This window comes from Myxine glutinosa, chromosome 5 (genome assembly GCF_964187855.1).
Source record: "Myxine glutinosa chromosome 5, kmMyxGlut1.1, whole genome shotgun sequence".
Classification (NCBI taxonomy): Eukaryota; Metazoa; Chordata; class Myxini; order Myxiniformes; family Myxinidae; genus Myxine; species Myxine glutinosa.
Window position 1 is genome coordinate 82,909,434 of NC_136265.1, and position 18,728 is coordinate 82,928,161.

General features: G+C 42.1%; 1 protein-coding gene across 1 annotated transcript in view; it reads left to right on the plus strand.

Annotated features, from left to right (window-relative positions):
• LOC144892140 (uncharacterized) overlaps positions 1-18,728 on the plus strand; it is a 63,188-nt gene that overhangs the window by 43,316 nt on the left and 1,144 nt on the right. Inside the window, exons 3-7 of the mRNA XM_078777367.1 lie at positions 4,429-4,615; positions 4,826-5,249; positions 5,334-6,222; positions 6,307-6,677; positions 6,762-7,482. Coding sequence (XP_078633493.1) covers positions 4,429-4,615; positions 4,826-5,249; positions 5,334-6,222; positions 6,307-6,677; positions 6,762-7,482 — 2,592 coding nt within the window. The remainder of the gene's footprint in view (positions 1-4,428; positions 4,616-4,825; positions 5,250-5,333; positions 6,223-6,306; positions 6,678-6,761; positions 7,483-18,728) is intronic.

The window sequence follows — 18,728 nt, forward strand, 5'->3', positions numbered from 1 at the left end:
CAAAGACACTAAACAGCCTTCTTTCACCTGAAAAACATCGCCCGTCTCCGTCAATCCCTCTCCTCCTGTGAAACTGTAACCTTCAACCACACGTGCCAGCCACACCTCCACCACGCGTGCAGCCACCCAGATCCCTAGCAACACGTCATCTATCTATAATTCCAGTAATCTCTGTGTGTATGTTTGTATGTTTGTATGTTTGTATGTTTGTCTGTGACCGCTGTTTCTCGACAACCACGGGTCCGATATACTTTAAACTTGCCAGGTATATTGCTGGGGACCCGAGGATGTGCCTTTTCAAGGTTTCATATTAATCGGAGAAGTAGTTACCGAGCTATGTCCAAAAAACGATTCAACCAATCAGAGAGCAGCGAGCTATCACGTGTGCCGAACGTGGCGAACAGACTCTGCCTCGGACGGCACATTTGAGAGCGTATTCATTTATTTCCCGTCGGCAAACTATGTTGGCGCTATGTTGGCGTTAAACTATGTTTTAAAACTAATTAAAACTAATTTGCGATTCTTTCGCTTTGCGATGCGATTTGCGATTGCGTTAAACTCGCTCGGGCGTTAAACTATGTTTTAAAACTAATTAAAACTAATTTGCGATTCATTCGCTTTCCTGCGCATTTGTGCACGCGATGGCGATTTCTTTACCAAACTCCGCAAGCCGTTAGCTTTGGACCAAACCATTTCATGTAAATAGAGGGGGGGGGGTTGTCACCGTACTCGCAAGCCGTTCGCTTTGGACCAAACCATTTCATGTAAATAGAGGGGGGGGATTGTCACCGTACTCGCAAGCCGTTCGCTTTGGACCAAACCATTTCATGTAAATAGAGGGGGGGGATTGTCACCGTACTCGCAAGCCGTTCGCTTTGGACCAAACCATTGCATGTAAATAGAGGGGGGGGGATATACTTTTAGATATATATATAGTACGGGCATGCCCTAGTATCTTTAACACGAGGCCTCCACCACGAACAACACCGTTCACACCACCTTCCAACCACTGCAGGTGCACCTGAGCTCCGTGGCACACCCGCAACTCCCTCAAAATCAGTGTTCAGAAACATGACTCCATGGACGGCCAGAAAATCAGACAGACACACACACACACACACAGGGATAGACACAGGTGGGTTATCGCCTGCATTCTGTACAAATTCCCTATTCCTGCCCATAAGTCGGCCCATCAAGTGTAACCCCTTTCACGAAACCGTTTCCTCCGATCTGGAGAACGACCGAGAGAGCTCAGAGTTCCCGTCTTTAAGTATCTCCCTTTATTCAACGCATTCTGCAATCCCAAGTCAGCCAAATACAAGCCCCTACCTGCCGTTGAATAAACACCCAGTTGGTTGACTCAGCCTGTCATCTTTGACTTTTACTCCCATGCTAAATCTGGAGAGCTGTTAATGTGTATAATTAAATACATGTTTTAAAACCCTGTCTAGACATGCTCTTCACACAGGCTCACTTTCGCCTGCCATTTTCCCCAAGCAGACTGAATCCCATATTGATTGACTCAATAAAAATCCAAACTGACACCTTTTATTTATTGGCCCCAAATTTACTCAATCAATTTCTACTTTTACATGAATATAATATCACTTCATCATACCCAATGTGGTCAGGTCGCAACAACAGGATATCTCACCCTTGACCTCTGACTCAAAAATGCATACTCATCCAATACCCATATACAATACACAAGTGGCCGGTACTCCTCGACTTGCCTAATTCCTGCAGGCGATGTAGGGAACCCCTTGTCAACTGTCAATCACACGTCAATGACACACATCCATCCGCATTGCCTAACGCCTGCAGGCAATGTAGGGAACCCCTTGTCAGTCAATCACATGTCAATGACACATCAATGGCACACACACAATAAACACAAATACACGCTTCAATGACAGAGCATTCGTTCCCTTATACACACATACCATGTGACTGACACTTCATTCTCCATACAATACAGTAGAAATTCATGCACACGGGATTATTCTTAATCTTGTTCTCATGCACACTCATGCACACTCCATATACTTCCTACCTGTGAACTTACCTGGCCCCTTGCTGTGAGCCTATCCATCCCCTTCAGGCTCACCTGCCCTGTTGGTTTCTACCTGGATTTCTTTCTTCCTGTGCTTTATCTGCTTCTTCCTCTGCTCTTGAAGTCTCAGCACTTCTCCTGCCTTTCTCCTACCTGGTACCTGCGCTTTTCTTCCAGTTTAATATATCCTTCTCCAAAAATCACATAAGGTTCCTATTTCCAAATATAAAAATCACCGATATCTCCCTCGAAATGCAAAACAAAAACGCTTCCAACTCTGGCATTCCACAGCCCTCCTTGGAAGCATGCTTCACAATGCAGCACCACTTCCACTCAGCGCACAACATACATGTGCTCACCACAACACATCACTCCAAGCTATCTCATCACTCACGTTGTTCACAAAGGTGCAACCACAACTCCTGGCTGCATCATTTACTTTTCATGTCTCACTGTTTAAACATCGTCTCTGGCTTGTTATAATCCTCCCTCGCCTGCCTCGGGCATGCGAATGCGTTCATGCCATGCACAGCATGGAATATCCGCATTCCTGTCTTGCCTTTGTCCCCGCCTCGCGGTTCACCGCGGTTACCCCGTTGCCACGGCGACCTGCCTGCACGTGTCGGCTCGCGTGTTCACAGCTGGATTCCACACACCTCGTACATTATAATCCTCTGTTATTTCTCCTAACACTTGCTGCCTATAGCATATATTGTCAGAACTCCCTACCTTTAGGTAAAAACGCACCAGATGTGCATGCCTTAGATCCTGGAACAGGACAAAGAAGGCCTTAGGGGTGGGGATTTATCAGATACACACATCCAGTGCGTAGCTTAACTTACTTATCCAAGCCTACGCCGGGGTCTAGTCTTTATACCTATGACCTATTCTTATCCTTATTCTTATCCTTATTTTTATCCTTATCCTTATCCTTATCCACCCACGCCTGGGTCTAGTCTTCTTCCCACGCCGGGGTCTAGCTACCTACTCCCACGCCGGGGGTCTCATACCTTAACCTGAGGGCTATCCCTCAAGGGCTATCCCTCCTAACCTAGGGCGCCCTCCTTGCTCGATTCATTAATCCACTGGTTGCTGCTTCAATTTGGTTCGAGATACATGCTCAAGTACAGTCCAGAGGCCCCACGCATCCAAATGGAAGAGAGAGGCTTTAAATTTAGGTATGCAAATATGCTTACCTCAGCCCAAATGGTGCCAGCGCTGGCTTTTTGCCTCTCCCTGACCTGAGGAGCGTGCCCCCCTCGACATGCACCTGGATGATCCCACTTCTGACACCAAATGACGGGTTGTCCCCCCCCTTTGGAACTCAAGAAGAGGCACCTTCGAAGCAGCAAGTGAGGTTTAATGAAAAATCGAGCAAACACAATATTGTGGAGCACGTCTTGAAATCGCAAGGCTTTGCCACACCATACCATGCAAGTCCAAGCCGCCCTCAAAACTCAGCAAAATACAATTTGTTATATACATGAAATAACAGAAAAAACGCTGCGCGAAAGTATGACCTCAGACAAGAGAGGGCCTTTGAAGACACAGAAAGTAAGATATTTCTCAGGCTCTAATTCCAAACGAGTTGGGCTTTCCAAGGCCCAGGGATGCGTTCCCATAGTAAAGTTCAATGGTATTTACTTTTGGCAGTAAAACACATACAAATCAAAGGAACAAATCAAAGGATACATCTTACATCATCCCCTGTTCGAGGTTAACTTACAACTATTCCCATAACTTTCTTCCTTCAGAAGATGCTGAAAAAACGTCTCTCCAGGCTGGATCTGACCGAGCCATGGACAACATGTTTTGCAATTGAATCTAGCTTTTTTGAAGCAAGTAAAAGAAAGACAATTATATATATATTTCTCAGGTGCCCTGGGTCACGTGGTGCCCCCCATGGCCCCCCATGCCCTGCCCCCGACATACATACGGATGGACAAACTGTGTTCTAGATGGCTTTGCCCCATGGGCTACGTCGTAAAAAAAAAACCTTTTCAGAGCACTGTGAATTCTTATTCTCCCTCGAGAGTTGGGACCCTTAAGTTGTTTCACCCCTCTTCTCTGGAAATTGGAGAAGCTCGAGCTTTGACAATCATTCCTTGTCTGCGGACAAGTAGAACGAAGCATTCTGAATTCCACAGATTTTTATTGAAGTTTGGTAACTGTCATGAAAAGCAAGGAGCTGATGTTTCGAGTGTTAACCCTTCGTTGGATGGAGCCACACTTTTGATTGAATACATTTCCAGAATAACGTCTGATAATGTAGTTTGTGTTTCCTCAAATGTATCTTGTGTGAAATATTTGTCAATTATCCAATACTTTTCAAAGATGGTTTGAATTTTTATGCTTTTTGTGATTTGTCTTTACAGAGAAACAAATGAAACTGGTTTCTTGTTCCAACTGTTCCAAGTTGTTTAACCCAGAAGTTTTCAATCCACACATGACTCCGACTATTTGTGATGAAACTGACAAGTTTGGCATCGTGTCTGGCAACCGCAGTTGCAAAAGTTGTACAGAGACATTAATCAACATCCAAGGAAGTGGGAGATCATACAGGTGTTCTGTGTGTGACAAATCATTTACTCTTTCGTCATCTTTAAATCTTCATCAAAAAATACACACAGGTCAGAATCCCCTGAATAATGATCCTTCACCGAAAAAGGATGTGGAGATTTTGAGTTCTGGGAGAACCTCCTCCCATATCCTAAAGCCAGAAAGTGGAGAAATTGACCAATGTGAGAAATTCCAAAAGTGCTCTGTTTGCAGTAAGAATTTTCCAAATTCTTCGTCATTGAAAATACATGAAAGAATACACACAGGTGAGAAGCCGTACAAGTGTTCTTTGTGCAACAAGGATTTTATAACTTCCTCATCAATGAAAAGCCATGAAAGAATTCACACAGGTGAGAAGCCGTACAAGTGTTCTGAGTGCAGCAAGGATTTTAGAACTTCCTCATCAATGAAAAAACATGAAAGAATTCACACAGGTGAGAAGCCGTACAAGTGTCCTGAGTGCAGCAAGGATTTTAGAACTTCCTCATCAATGAAAAGCCATGAAAGAATTCACACAGGTGAGAAGCCGTACAAGTGTTCTGTGTGCAACAAGGATTTTGGAACTACCTCATCATTGAAAATACATGAAAGAATTCACACAGGTGAGAAGCCGTACAAGTGTTTTTTTTGTGGCAAGGTTTTTGGTCGATCCGCACGTTTCTCCGAACATAAAAAAATACACTTTGGAAGAAGACCGCACAGGTGCTCTGTTTGCAACAAGGATTTTATAACTGCCTCATCATTGAAAATACATGAAAGAATTCACACAGGTGAGAAGCCGTACAAGTGTTCTGTGTGCGGCAAGGATTTTATAACTACCTCATCATTGAAAATACATGAAAGAATTCACACAGGTGAGAAGCCGTACAAGTGTTCTGTGTGCAGCAAGGATTTTCGAATGTACGCATCAATGAAAAGACATGAAAGTATTCACACAGGTGAGAAGCCGTACAAGTGTTTTTTTTGTGGCAAGGTTTTTGGTCAATCCGCACGTTTCTCTGAACATAAAAAAATACACTTTGGAAGAAGACCGCACAGGTGCTCTGTTTGCAACAAGGATTTTATAACTGCCTCATCATTGAAAATACATGAAAGAATTCACACAGGTGAGAAGCCGTACAAGTGTTCTGTGTGCAGCAAGGATTTTATAACTTCCTCATCATTGAAAATACATGAAAGAATTCACACAGGTGAGAAGCTGTGCAAGTGTTCTGTGTGCAGCAAGGGTTTTACAACTTCCTCATCATTGAAAGTACATGAAAGAATTCACACAGGTGAGAAGCTGTACAAGTGTTCTGTGTGCAGCAAGGATTTTATAACTTCCTCATCAATGAAAAAACATGAAAGAATTCACACAGGTGAGAAGCCGTACAAGTGTCCTGTCTGTGGCAAAGCGTTTACTTTTTCATCATCTTTGTATCATCATAACAAAATACACACGGGTGAGAAGGCGTACAAGTGTTCTGTGTGTAGCAAGGATTTTCGAATGTACGCATCAATGAAAAGACATGAAAGTATTCACACAGGTGAGAAGCCGTACAAGTGTTCTTTGTGCAACAAGGATTTTATAACTTCCTCATCATTGAAAATACATGAAAGAATTCACACAGGTGAGAAGCTGCACAAGTGTTCTGTGTGCAGCAAGGATTTTCGAATGTACGCATCAATGAAAAGACATGAAAGTATTCACACAGGTGAGAAGCCGTACAAGTGTTTTTTTTGTGGCAAGGTTTTTGGTCAATCCGCACGTTTCTCCGAACATAAAAAAATACACTTTGGAAGAAGAACGCACAGGTGCTCTGTTTGCAACAAGGATTTTATAACTGCCTCATCATTGAAAATACATGAAAGAATTCACACAGGTGAGAAGCCGTACAAGTGTTCTGTGTGCGGCAAGGATTTTATAACTACCTCATCATTGAAAATACATGAAAGAATTCACACAGGTGAGAAGCCGTACAAGTGTTCTGTGTGCAGCAAGGATTTTCGAATGTACGCATCAATGAAAAGACATGAAAGTATTCACACAGGTGAGAAGCCGTACAAGTGTTTTTTTTGTGGCAAGGTTTTTGGTCAATCTGCACGTTTCTCCGAACATAAAAAAATACACTTTGGAAGAAGACCGCACAGGTGCTCTGTTTGCAACAAGGATTTTATAACTGCCTCGTCATTGAAAATACATGAAAGAATTCACACAGGTGAGAAGCCGTACAAGTGTTCTGTGTGCAGCAAGGATTTTATAACTTCCTCATCATTGAAAATACATGAAAGAATTCACACAGGTGAGAAGCTGTGCAAGTGTTCTGTGTGCAGCAAGGGTTTTATAACTTCCTCATCATTGAAAGTACATGAAAGAATTCACACAGGTGAGAAGCTGTACAAGTGTTCTGTGTGCAGCAAGGATTTTATAACTTCCTCATCAATGAAAAAACATGAAAGAATTCACACAGGTGAGAAGCCGTGCAAGTGTCCTGTCTGTGGCAAAGCGTTTACTTTTTCATCATCTTTGCATCATCATAACAAAATACACACGGGTGAGAAGGCGTACAAGTGTTCTGTGTGTAGCAAGGATTTTCGAATGTACGCATCAATGAAAAGACATGAAAGTATTCACACAGGTGAGAAGCCGTACAAGTGTTCTTTGTGCAACAAGGATTTTATAACGTCCTCATCATTGAAAATACATGAAAGAATTCACACAGGTGAGAAGCTGTACAAGTGTTCTGTGTGCAGCAAGGGTTTTATAACTTCCTCATCATTGAAAATACATGAAAGTATTCACACAGGTGAGAAGCCGTACAAGTGTTCTTTGTGCAACAAGGATTTTATAACTTCCTCATCATTGAAAAGACATGAAAGAATTCACACAGGTGAGAAGCTGTACAAGTGTTCTGTGTGCAGCAAGGATTTTATAACTTCCTCATCATTGAAAATACATGAAAGAATTCACACAGGTGAGAAGCCGTACAAGTGTTCTGTGTGCAGCAAGGATTTTATAACTTCCTCATCAATGAAAGAATTCACACGGGTGAGAAGCCTTTCAAATGTTCTGTGTGTCCGAAAGCCTTTACTTTTTCGCACATTTTGAAGAATCATCAAAGAAGACATACAGGAGAAAACCCCAACAAATGTTCAGTTTGTAATAAGGACTTTGATAATTCATCATATTTACATCAGCATCAAAGAATACACACAGGTGAGAAGCCTTTCGAATGTTCTGTGTGTCCTAAAGCCTTTACTTTTTCGCATATTTTGAAGAATCATCAAAGAATACATACAGGAGAAAAGCCATACAAGTGTTTGGTTTGCCACAAGGATTTTGGTCATTCTTCACATTTATATCAACACAAAAAAGTACACAGTGGAAGAAGACCGTATAAGTGCTCCGTTTGCAATAAGGATTTTCAAAATTCCTCGGCAATGAAAACCCACAATAGAATTCACACAGGTGAGAAGCCGTACAAGTGTTCTGTGTGTGGCAACGCGTATGCTTGTTCATCAAATTTATATAAACATCAAAAAGTACACCCTGGAGAGGTGAGAGGGGCCTCACAAATAAATGCTCTGTAAGTTATGCACAAGAGATTTTGCAAGTTCCTCATCAGACATGGAGAAATTCACACAGTTGAGAAGGAAAGGGCATAATGTTACAAATGCAAACACTTGGGAGCGGCTATTCCAAAAACATTGTCATTAAAATATCACTTTGGTGGAGCCAAATTAAACTCTTATGAAAACATAAGCGGTTGCAGCAAGGACAAGTCGAAGATGGAATAAGAAGTGAATGGTGACCAACAAATGGAGAACTTCCTTCACAGCCACAACGGATGAATATCACACATACTTGGGATGAAAATCCCACAGTACAAACTTTGGAAGATTAGGAGCACTCACAGACCAATGGAACTGCACAGCAGATGGAGAGACAAGAGGTGAGTGCAGCACGACAAGAGAAACTGAGATACTGTTCTTCTTGAGAAGCAGAAGATAATGACAACCAATTCACAATAACTGAAAGAGAAGTTGTGAAACAGGATGGGAACTCAGACCACGGCTCAATACCAGAAGCCCAACAGCAAGACCGGAACATAACAGAATGATACGATGCAGACCCACCGTTGGGGAGATAAAGTACAAGGCCCACCTGCGAATGCAGACGAGAAGACTTGTTTGTGGTTTTGTTTCGTTTATTTGTCGTTTATTTTGTCAAGGCTTGTGGTTAAGTTTGCAATAAATGAAGAGAAAACAACCATGAACTCTGATTTCATTATCAAAATAACTTTATGCCAGGATCATTTCCATTACAGAGTTGAAAAGTCAATTTTAGAAAGTTCCCTTGACCAGTTTCATTTGACTGGTTTGGCATCATGGAAGGCTCATCCCATGGTTCCACGGTATCTCTCATAACATCTGTGGGCAATCCAAACTTTTTGGACAGCCCTATCCTCACAATGCAATGACTGATAATCCAATCTTTCTTCTCCAACGAGTATCTGTGTTCGTCCATTTCACCATGTGTTAAAAAGACAGAAGTATTGCAAGGAGTGAGCTGGATGGACATTTTAGTCATGATCACTGAAGTTACAACTGCAAAGACCAATCAGGGATTGCAGACCCTCCCCAGGACATGTTTTGAGTTGTTTTTAAGGCTTTTGTATCAAAACAAATATGGCGGCTGAACCACGTCACCGATAGTCATCATTTTTTTTTCTCCACTCATTTAACCTCAGATGATGCTCAATAAATTTCATCTTGCTCAAATGAAGTTTTGAACTTGTCGAATTATGACATCATAATGGATTCACCTATGACATCATCATTAAGAGATGTTATTCCCAATGGACAGTTCTTTAGAATGAGCCACGTCTCAATTTTTTTGATGCAGGGCTTTCAGAGATATCGGGGTGCAAAGTTTTTCGGTTTTCCCAAGATGGCGGTCGAACACATGACCAATGACGTCATCATTATTTTAAAAAATTCTCTACCAATTTATTCCGAGATTATGCTCAAGAAATTTCATCTTGATCGGATGTAGTTTTGTACTTGTCAAATTATGACGTCAAAATGGAGGCACCTATGACATCATGATTAACAGATGTTATTCCACTTGGAGCGTTCTTTCCAATGAGCCATGTCTCAATTTTCTCTATTCAGCGCTTTCGGAGATATAGAGATGCAAAGTTTTTCGGTTTTTCCTAGATGGCGGCCGAACCACGTGACCTATGACGTCATAATTGTCATTAAAAAAAAATAATGCAGGTGGAGTTGCATATATGGTGACAATTTCCTGTCATTCGGACCAACGGTTGCAGAGAAAATCATATTGATTCTGTGCGGACAAACAATCATACAGTCAGACAATCAAATGAAAAATCGGTCAGAGACCGAACACTTCCCGGAATGTACTTTTTTTTTATCGGCCATTTTGGATCAAAATGGCGGGAAATCTATGTCGACACAAGTATACTCTTGAAATCTATACATGTATACTCTTGCTGGCGGTGTATAACTAGCAGCATAGCCAGCATACCCGTGAGGAGAGCTCGGCGGGTGAAGTACCAACCGAGAATTAAGGTGTGGAGGTTGAAAGAGGTGACTGTGAGGGAGGCATCAAAAGAGAGGCTGAGTAGGGTAGAGGATGATGTGGTTGAGCTTGAAAGTGGTTGGATGTCAATGAAAGTTAGTCTGTTGGGAGCCGTTGGTGAGGTATGTGGATGGACAAAAGGACCACCGAGGCACTCGGAAACATGGTGGTGGGATGATGAAGTTGGAAAGAAGATTGACTAGAAGAGGAAGAAGTTCAAGGAGTGGCCGAAGGCGAAGGGTATGGGGGCAGAAAAGGCAGAGCATGAAAGATAGAAGGCTTCAAAGAAAGGGGTAGCAAAGGCGCAGGAGGCATGTCGGAAAATGTTCGCGAAACGCTTGGAGTTGGAAGAGGGTCAGAGAGCGGTATTCAGGATTGCAAAGCAGATAGCGAAAGAGAGGTGTGATGTGATGGGGGTGAGTTGCTTGAAGGATGAAGTGGGACAAATCCTTGTGGACCCAGATGGAATTAAAGAAGATGGAAGAGATATATGGAAATACTGTTGAATGCAGAGAATGAATGGGATGGCAACACAGAGAGCAACCCACTTTTAGGACCGGCAGAGAAGATAACCGAGAAGGAAGTTGAGGAAGTGACAAAACCAATGAAGAGCAGAAAAGCGGGAGGGCTGACGGGAGTTGTGGGAGATATGTTGAAGGCAGCAGGAAGTTGGGGTGTGAAGAGAATGACAGAGATCTGCAAACTGGTGGTGACAGAAGGCCACATTCCAGTGGATTGGGAACTGAGTACCCTCGTCCCTCTATACAAGGGGAAAGGTGACCCTCTGGAGTGTGGCTCGTATCGAGCGATAAAGTTATTGGAGCATGGAATGAAGGTATTGGAAAGGGTGTTGGAGAGGAGGATAAGGAAGAAAGTGAAGATTGGCGAAATGCAGTTTGGATTTATGCCAGGAAGAGGAACGACAAACGCGCTTTTTATTGTGAGGCAGTTGCAGGAGAAGTACATGGAGAAGAGGAAGAAGTTGTTTCTTGGGTTTGTTGATTTGGAGAAAGCATTCGTTAGGGTTCCACGTGAAGTAGTGACATGGGCATTGAGGAAGTTAAGAGTGGAGGAATGGTTGATCAGAGTAGTGATGGCAATGTACAAAATAGCGCGCACAGCTGGAAGGATGGGAACAGTGGTGAGTTTGAGGTGAAGGTGGGAGTGCATCAGGGGTCGGTACTAAGTCCACTACTATTTGTAACTGTGATGGAGGTGCTGGCTCAGAACGTAAAGGAGGGTTTACCGTGGGAGTAGTTGGATGCAGATGGTCTGGCGTTGATTGCAGAAAGTATGGATGGACTGAAGGAGAAGATGAACAAGTGGAAGGAATGCATGGAGACAAAAGGTCTGAAGGTGAATATCGGAAAAACGAAGGTGATGGCAAGTGGTAAAGCATGTGGTGAGGTGGAAAGATCTGGGAAGTGGCCATGTGCTGTGTGCAGGAAGGGTGTCGGAGTGAACTCCATTCACTGTACAATGTGCGCTGAGTGGGTTCATCAAAAATGTCGTGGTTTGAGAGGGTCATTAACCAGTGTGGCAGCTACTTTCAAATGTAAGGTGTGCACAGAGGGAGCTGCAGATGGAGGACAGGTTGAGTTGGATCTTGGAGATGGGGTGAAGCTGGAAGGTGTGAAAACATTTTGTTACCTTGGAGACATGCTGAATGGAGAAGGTGGACAGACTCGGCAACGGTTGCTGGAGTGAGATGTGCATGGAAGAAGTTTTGGGAACTGAGTGGTGTGCTGACGAGGAGGGGAATGTCGTTGAAGCTGAAGGGAAAGGTGCGTGCTGCATGTGTGAGAAGTGTTATGATTTATGGGAGCGAGACATGGGTAATGAACGCAGAGCAGCAACGAAGGCTGGAAAGGGTGGAAATGCGAATGGTTCGGTGGATGTGTGGAGTATCGTTGAGAGAGAGGAAGACAAATTATGAATTGCGAAAGATGATGGGAATGGAGCCTGTGATGGATGCTGTGAAGAGAAACAGTTTGAGATGGTTTGGTCATGTGTTGAGGAAGGATGAAAGTGACTGGTTGAGAAGAGTGATGGAAATGAATGCAGAAGGAAGTAGAGGACGGGGAAGACCGAGAAAGACTTGGCTGAAGATGGTCGAAGAAGAAATGCGGGCAAGGGGGTTAACAAGGGGAGATGCAGAAAATAGGGCAAAATGGAGAAGATTGTCATGGGGACCGCAAGGCTAACCTCGGCTCTTGCAGGGAAAATGGCCTTAAAATGCCTGTTGTTGTTGTTGGTGTTGTATAGCCAGCCTAGCTATTTGGGCGGTGTATAAGCTAACAGATCCCTGTCGATCTTGCCAAGGCCGTAACGCCTATCGGCTCAAAATCCTTTTAACTGTTGACTTGGTAGTTTTTACAATGAAGCACGTATCGGGAGTACATACGACATAGCGATTGTGAATGTGACAGCTCTGAGGCGTGTTTCGCTTCGCATCGCAGTGACGGCGAGCACCAACATGGTGGCTGCAAGATTAAATTCTCGCGGTTTTCACGTTTAGGGTGACCTTGACCTTGACCTTGGGCCTGGAGAGTTAAAAATTGGGAACAGTCTATTCCAGGTCAAGGCCAAATATGTGTGAAGTATGGCGATGCTATGTGTAATGGTGTAGACATAGTACTGTGCACAAACAGACAGACAGACAGACAAACCAACCAACCAACATACTTGCCGGAATCTATTCCGGCAAGTAACAAACGAACTCAAATGCAATAACCTCTCCTCAAAGAGGGTAATAAAGGATATGTGAAAAAGCTAGTTCTCTTTATTATGCATGTCTCCTCAAACAGACAGCAGCATTAAGACAAAACGTATATTGTCAAATAACCAGATATATTGTCATGTTCCTCGCGATTAATATCGTTTGAGGAAACGGATTGCTGAACAAGCTTTAACTCTGAGGCGTTCAGCCAAAAATATAGCGGAGGATACTCGTTGGGGTAAGTGAGGGGGGTGGGAGGAGAGGGGACCGGAGCGCTTACCTGAACGGCTTCCACCCGACGTCTTCACACCTGGATAAAGTAACTCAAACAACACGTAATTAAAATGTAAAAAAATAAACAGGTCTATTTCTGAAAATGCCGGTAACAAAGAAAGCATGATAAAACTAAAATCCTAAATTGAGGGACCCTCCACACAGACAAAGGGAAATATATAAGAACGAAAATAAATGTGTGTAATTTTAGTGGGGGAATTCGCTCATAGCGTCTCCGAAATCTCGTCAGTGATCATCCGAGGCTTTGGCGGTGAAACGCACATTCATTGGCGCGCAGCGTGTGGGCGGGAAGCCAGGCCTCACTGTGAGTCTTTTCACTTCTAGCCTCGCGCATGAATCAAATGGGCCGCGCCTGTCCACTCACCGTTCCTGCTTGGAAACCCGCGGTTCTCAGTCCGTCTGGAAGGTTGTCTTGGAAACCCGCCTTCTGGAAGTTTCTCCCATCTCCACACAGGATCTCTGGAGCTCAGCCAGAGTGACCATCGGGTTCTTGGTCACCTCTCTTACCAAGGACCTTCTCCCCCGATTGCTCAGTTTGGCCGGCGGCCAGCTCTCGGAGGAGTCCTGGTTGTTCCAAACTTCTTCCATTTAAGAATTACGGAGGCCATTGTGCTCTTGGGAACCTTCAATGCAGCAGAGATTTTTTGTAGGCTTCCCCAGATCTGTGCCTCGACACAATCCTGTCTCTGAGCTCTGCAGGCAGTTCCTTCGACCTCATGGCTTGGTTTTTGCTTTGATACACATTGTCAGCTGTGAGACCTTATATCTACAGGCGTGTGTTTTTCCAAATCATGTCCAATCAGTTGAGTTTACCACAGGTGGACTCCAATAAAGGTGTAGAAACATTTCAAAGATGATCAAGAGAAATGGGAGGCACCTGAGATAAATTTCAAGTGTCATAGCAAAGGGGATGAATACTTATGTCAAAGTGATATTTCAGTTTTTTCTTTTTAATAAATTTGCAAAACCTTCTAAAATCCTGTTTTCTCTTTGTCATTGTGGGGTATTGAGTGACGATTGATAAGGGAAAAAATGAATTTCAATGATTTCAGCATAAGGCTGCAACATATCAAAATGTGAAAAAAGTGAAGGGGTCTGAATACTTTCTGAATGCACTGCAGTTAAAGGCCGCCAATCAGCCATCTTTGGTTGGATTAAAAAACAAAATCTGCTTATGTATACCATCGTGTATAACCATCATAACATCCAATATAGCCAATATACCATCATAACAGAGGAAATAGCAACTTTCAGTCTCTCAAAATCCATACTGAGTCCCAATTTATCACATGTTAACATATAATTTCTCAAACAGTACATTTCAGAGTTTCAAAAAAATATAGTTTCGTTGATTGGTAGGGGGGGGGGGGGTGCTCGGTGGGCCCCTCCAGCTCATGGACTAAGAAGCAGGGAGAGACAATGTCCGCCAGCACGTTCCTTTATCATTAAGGCCCTTACGTCATTTGTCCTCCCTTCACTAATCAGCGAGTCCCTTCTTACTCGTCTTTGTGTCAATCCAATTCACCACCCAATCGCCGCTCTTTGGGCTGTCTCCACAGAGCTGCCTGTCCTGTGTGATTTCCAAGTCGGGGTAATCAGCGGTAGTGCTTCATGCCTGGCTTCCGGTGGTTTTCATATTAATTAGTGCGGTTAATGGGCGATTTTGGCTCGGTGTCTAGTGCAGTCATAAGGACCAAAGCAATAGCTTACAGAGGCAACGACACACAGGGGATTAATTTACCCATAATCTCGAAGCTAATTAACAAGCCCCACCCCTCGTGATGCTGACGAATATACAAGCTTAAGGGTGTAGTACTGGTGAACAGGTGATTTTTTAATTTTTTTTATTTTTTTTTAGCTGAACAGTTTCCTTATAGTCTTATAAACAAGAATCATGCTATTAGAGGTCATAGAAGTACCCATAATTATTGAAAAATTTCCAAATTTTCTAACATCATACATGCCCCTCAATAACCGGAAGTAGAATTATTTGTTATAACTTTAATTTGCATTATTCTTTTGGGCTGGAATTTGGACAGGATATTCAGAATATCACTTCCTTTAAAATGATGAAGGCTTTTGTTTCTAGGAGTAGCCATTGTGGATTTATTGAAGGACAACCAAGTTTTATCTGGTAATTGGCATAATTAGCTAATTAGTGAACATTTGACATAATTTCACTAAATCCTCTCATCAGATAGTAGAGTAACACATGTATAATACATGTACCAAGTTTTGTGTGAAAAGTATGATAGGTGACATAGAAGATAGAAGTAGAAATGTGTTCTTTGTTTTCCTTGTTTTTTATTGACGGTCTAATTTATGCAAATTATATGCATGTAATATGACAAAGAAGCGTTGAAACTGGTCTGAGAGCCAAGATTATATCTTTCAAGAAAAACTGAAAATTAGATACCTCTCAAAGGTACCTATGTAGTTTTCTCAATTTTTCACCAGTACTACACCCTTAACCCGAAACACGGTCTTATACAGATTCCCTATTTATGGTACATCGAGATGGTTCTTCGTCTTCACGACATTCGGACTGCACTAATCTACACATTCTAACTGGGGAGTTATTGAAAACACATTAGGAAGTAGGGAGGGGGGAGATCGGAGGACGGGGAATTCTTGATAACCCATTATCTCACCAGTTGGTCACTTCAATCAGGAGCGTCAGAAGATGCTCCGTTTTTGTAAAACAAAGCATTAACAGATCTTATCCCCAAGTTAGTATTTACACAGCACTGCAAATAAGAGAGATGTGTCTATCTTTCCATCACAAGGCAACTTTTGAGTCTACCAGAGTCCGAGATATACTCTTGAATTCCTAAGTTTGTAATGCATAGAAATACACACATCTCAATAAGATAATTACTCCTTTTCTACAAGATCATTATGGACCAGAGCATAGTATTATTAAGATTCAGCAAATGATGAAACTATTTCTGATTATTGTCATTGCAATACATTTTATTAATTAAGTGGGTCAGGGACAAGTTTGAATTTGACTGCCTGCGATAACTTGCGGACTCCTAACAAATGTGTAGAGGGTCTTCATAACTTCTATAATTCCTCAATTTTTTATTTTTGTTGAAATTAAACAACTAATTTAGACAACAATTTACAAGGCACTCAAATTACAAAATTTGGGTGTTCAATCTGCATACCCATGTTCATGTTCAATCTGCATCCCCATGAGAAGATCTGGTCGACCATAGGCGTTTTCTTCTTCGTTGCTCCATCCGTTGTTGACAATTCAGTTTGTTGTATTCAGGTGAGTCACTGTTGACCACGAAGCCATATGACGTTATCTGCAATGACTGATAGATGTTGTGCCAGCAGAAATCATACCACACACTACTCCATTGCTTTAACATCAGTAAGCAGCACAAGTATCTCTGCAAACAAACCTTACCTTTTGCACAAAAATGCACACAAATGCAAATGCACAACAATTATCAGTTCAACATAAAATCATTCCTGTTATTTTACTGTCAGCATGATTCAATATTCAAAATAAAACATCTGCAACATTTGGCAATTATGATTCCAGGATGCTTTGCTGCAGAGAGAATGTTGGAACTCTGTTTGAGAAAGAGACCGATCACTTGTGTGGTTGAAAATCAAGTATGGACCTTCCTTCTCCTTCTGTCGTCATGGTAGCACCTGCATAATTTTGCGTAGAAGGTGGGCAAGATCATAAAATGACCCTGCTCCGTACGTAGCATCATTGCCACTCTTGCAGTGAGCCTTAGTTGACCTTGACCAAGGCTGTCATCCAGTTGCAGTTGATCTGCCTTTCACACAACGTCAGTGGGCAGAGGGTGCAGATGAGATGTTGCTTGATCATCCAAACGATGCCAGGTGTGGGCCTGAGATGAAAGTTGCATCGATGGAGACATTAGGATCATTGTGTCCAAGTGGTCCGTAGCCCATGCCAGAAACATGGAGGCCCAGTGTTGAAAAGGCAAGGCCATCCACTTACAACTCCACACTGGTCAACAGTCACAGGCAGGACTTCATTTCCTGGTCGTCGATGGAGTAATGACATCCAGCCCAAGCATCCAAGAGGAGTAGAAACGCCCTTGACTGTTGACATTAAAGCCCATTTGGCTGCTGCCTCAATGGGTCTTCCAAGCACCGAACTGAAGCAGGTGGCCGCTCTTAGCTCATGCATAACAGTGTGGTTCAGACGAATGGTCACATGACTTCCCCGTGGTGATGGAAAACATCATTTCTCCAAATCTTCCAGAGGATGGTACCTTTTCCATGCTTTGGAGGGAGGTGTATGCCCTAAATTAAACCCTTCTCTCCAAATTTACTGCTCGTAGCTCATCCCAAAGCAGTTACCACTTCAGTTCTTTAAGTGCCAGCTGGTCTCTTCACCCAGCCATATATGAGTCTGCTCTCCACACACTCTGAATCAGACAGAGTGAGTACACCTTAACATTAAGTTACCATGCTCCAACTGATCATGTTTATCTTATTACAGCTTCATTCAAACATTCAAAGAATATATTTTCATATATATCGCAAAGACAGAAGGTCCAACATCCGATGTATATTTATAATGGCAAAACACCAGATGTGTTTAATTTATGATATCTCCACCAACTCAGATATCTCTAACCTTCTGATTCATTAATTGACAATATAAAATTATGTGATTCTTGTTATACAAACAAATGAGGAATGTAATCACTATCTTACCTTTTATATCATTACCAAGCAGAAATAAAATGAGTCCTTCATATTTCTCACAAATGCTTCACTCATGCATTTAAATCATTCATTAGTAATGGTTAAAATCACAAATAGGAATATCTAATTCCGAACAAACTATGCAAACAAACAAACTATGCAAAATGTATCATTATCATGGATTCCCCAATTTTTTTTTTTTTTTTACATGAGGAATCGGTTCCATCGTGTCAACTACGAATATTTGATCTTATAAGACCGGCACAATTCATGACATTTCTATTATGTCCTTATCTTGACGCTACTCTATTCATTTGTACCATTACTTGATTCAATCTTCTTTTTTATCTCGTACTTCATGTCATCATAAAAGTCTTTCTATTTTGGTTCCATATTTGTTTCTATTCTCATCAGAATCACATGGTTTATTAATTTGTTCCAAAACACTATAACCAAGGGGTTTTTTTTTAACAAGCCTCCACCAAACTATTTCCATGAACAATCATCAATTTAACTCAAAATGTAAGTTTAAACAAAACTTCGAACAATTAACTTCAAAGAGTCAACAAATTCATTTCATAGCCATCTTGAAATATTTTAAATACCACTCTTCCAAATAGATCTATCTTAACCTTGCAACCAGTTGTATACTCCTAGAATTTTGCTCCCTTATCCCTTAACTCTTAGACATTTGATTTACAAATTTTTGTTGTTTGTTTTGTATATTTACAATTTACAATTTACAATTTTGTTTTGTTAGTATAATTTGTTCCCTGTTTGTCGTTAAAGGCGGCAAAAAGGGTTGGCGTCAGGAA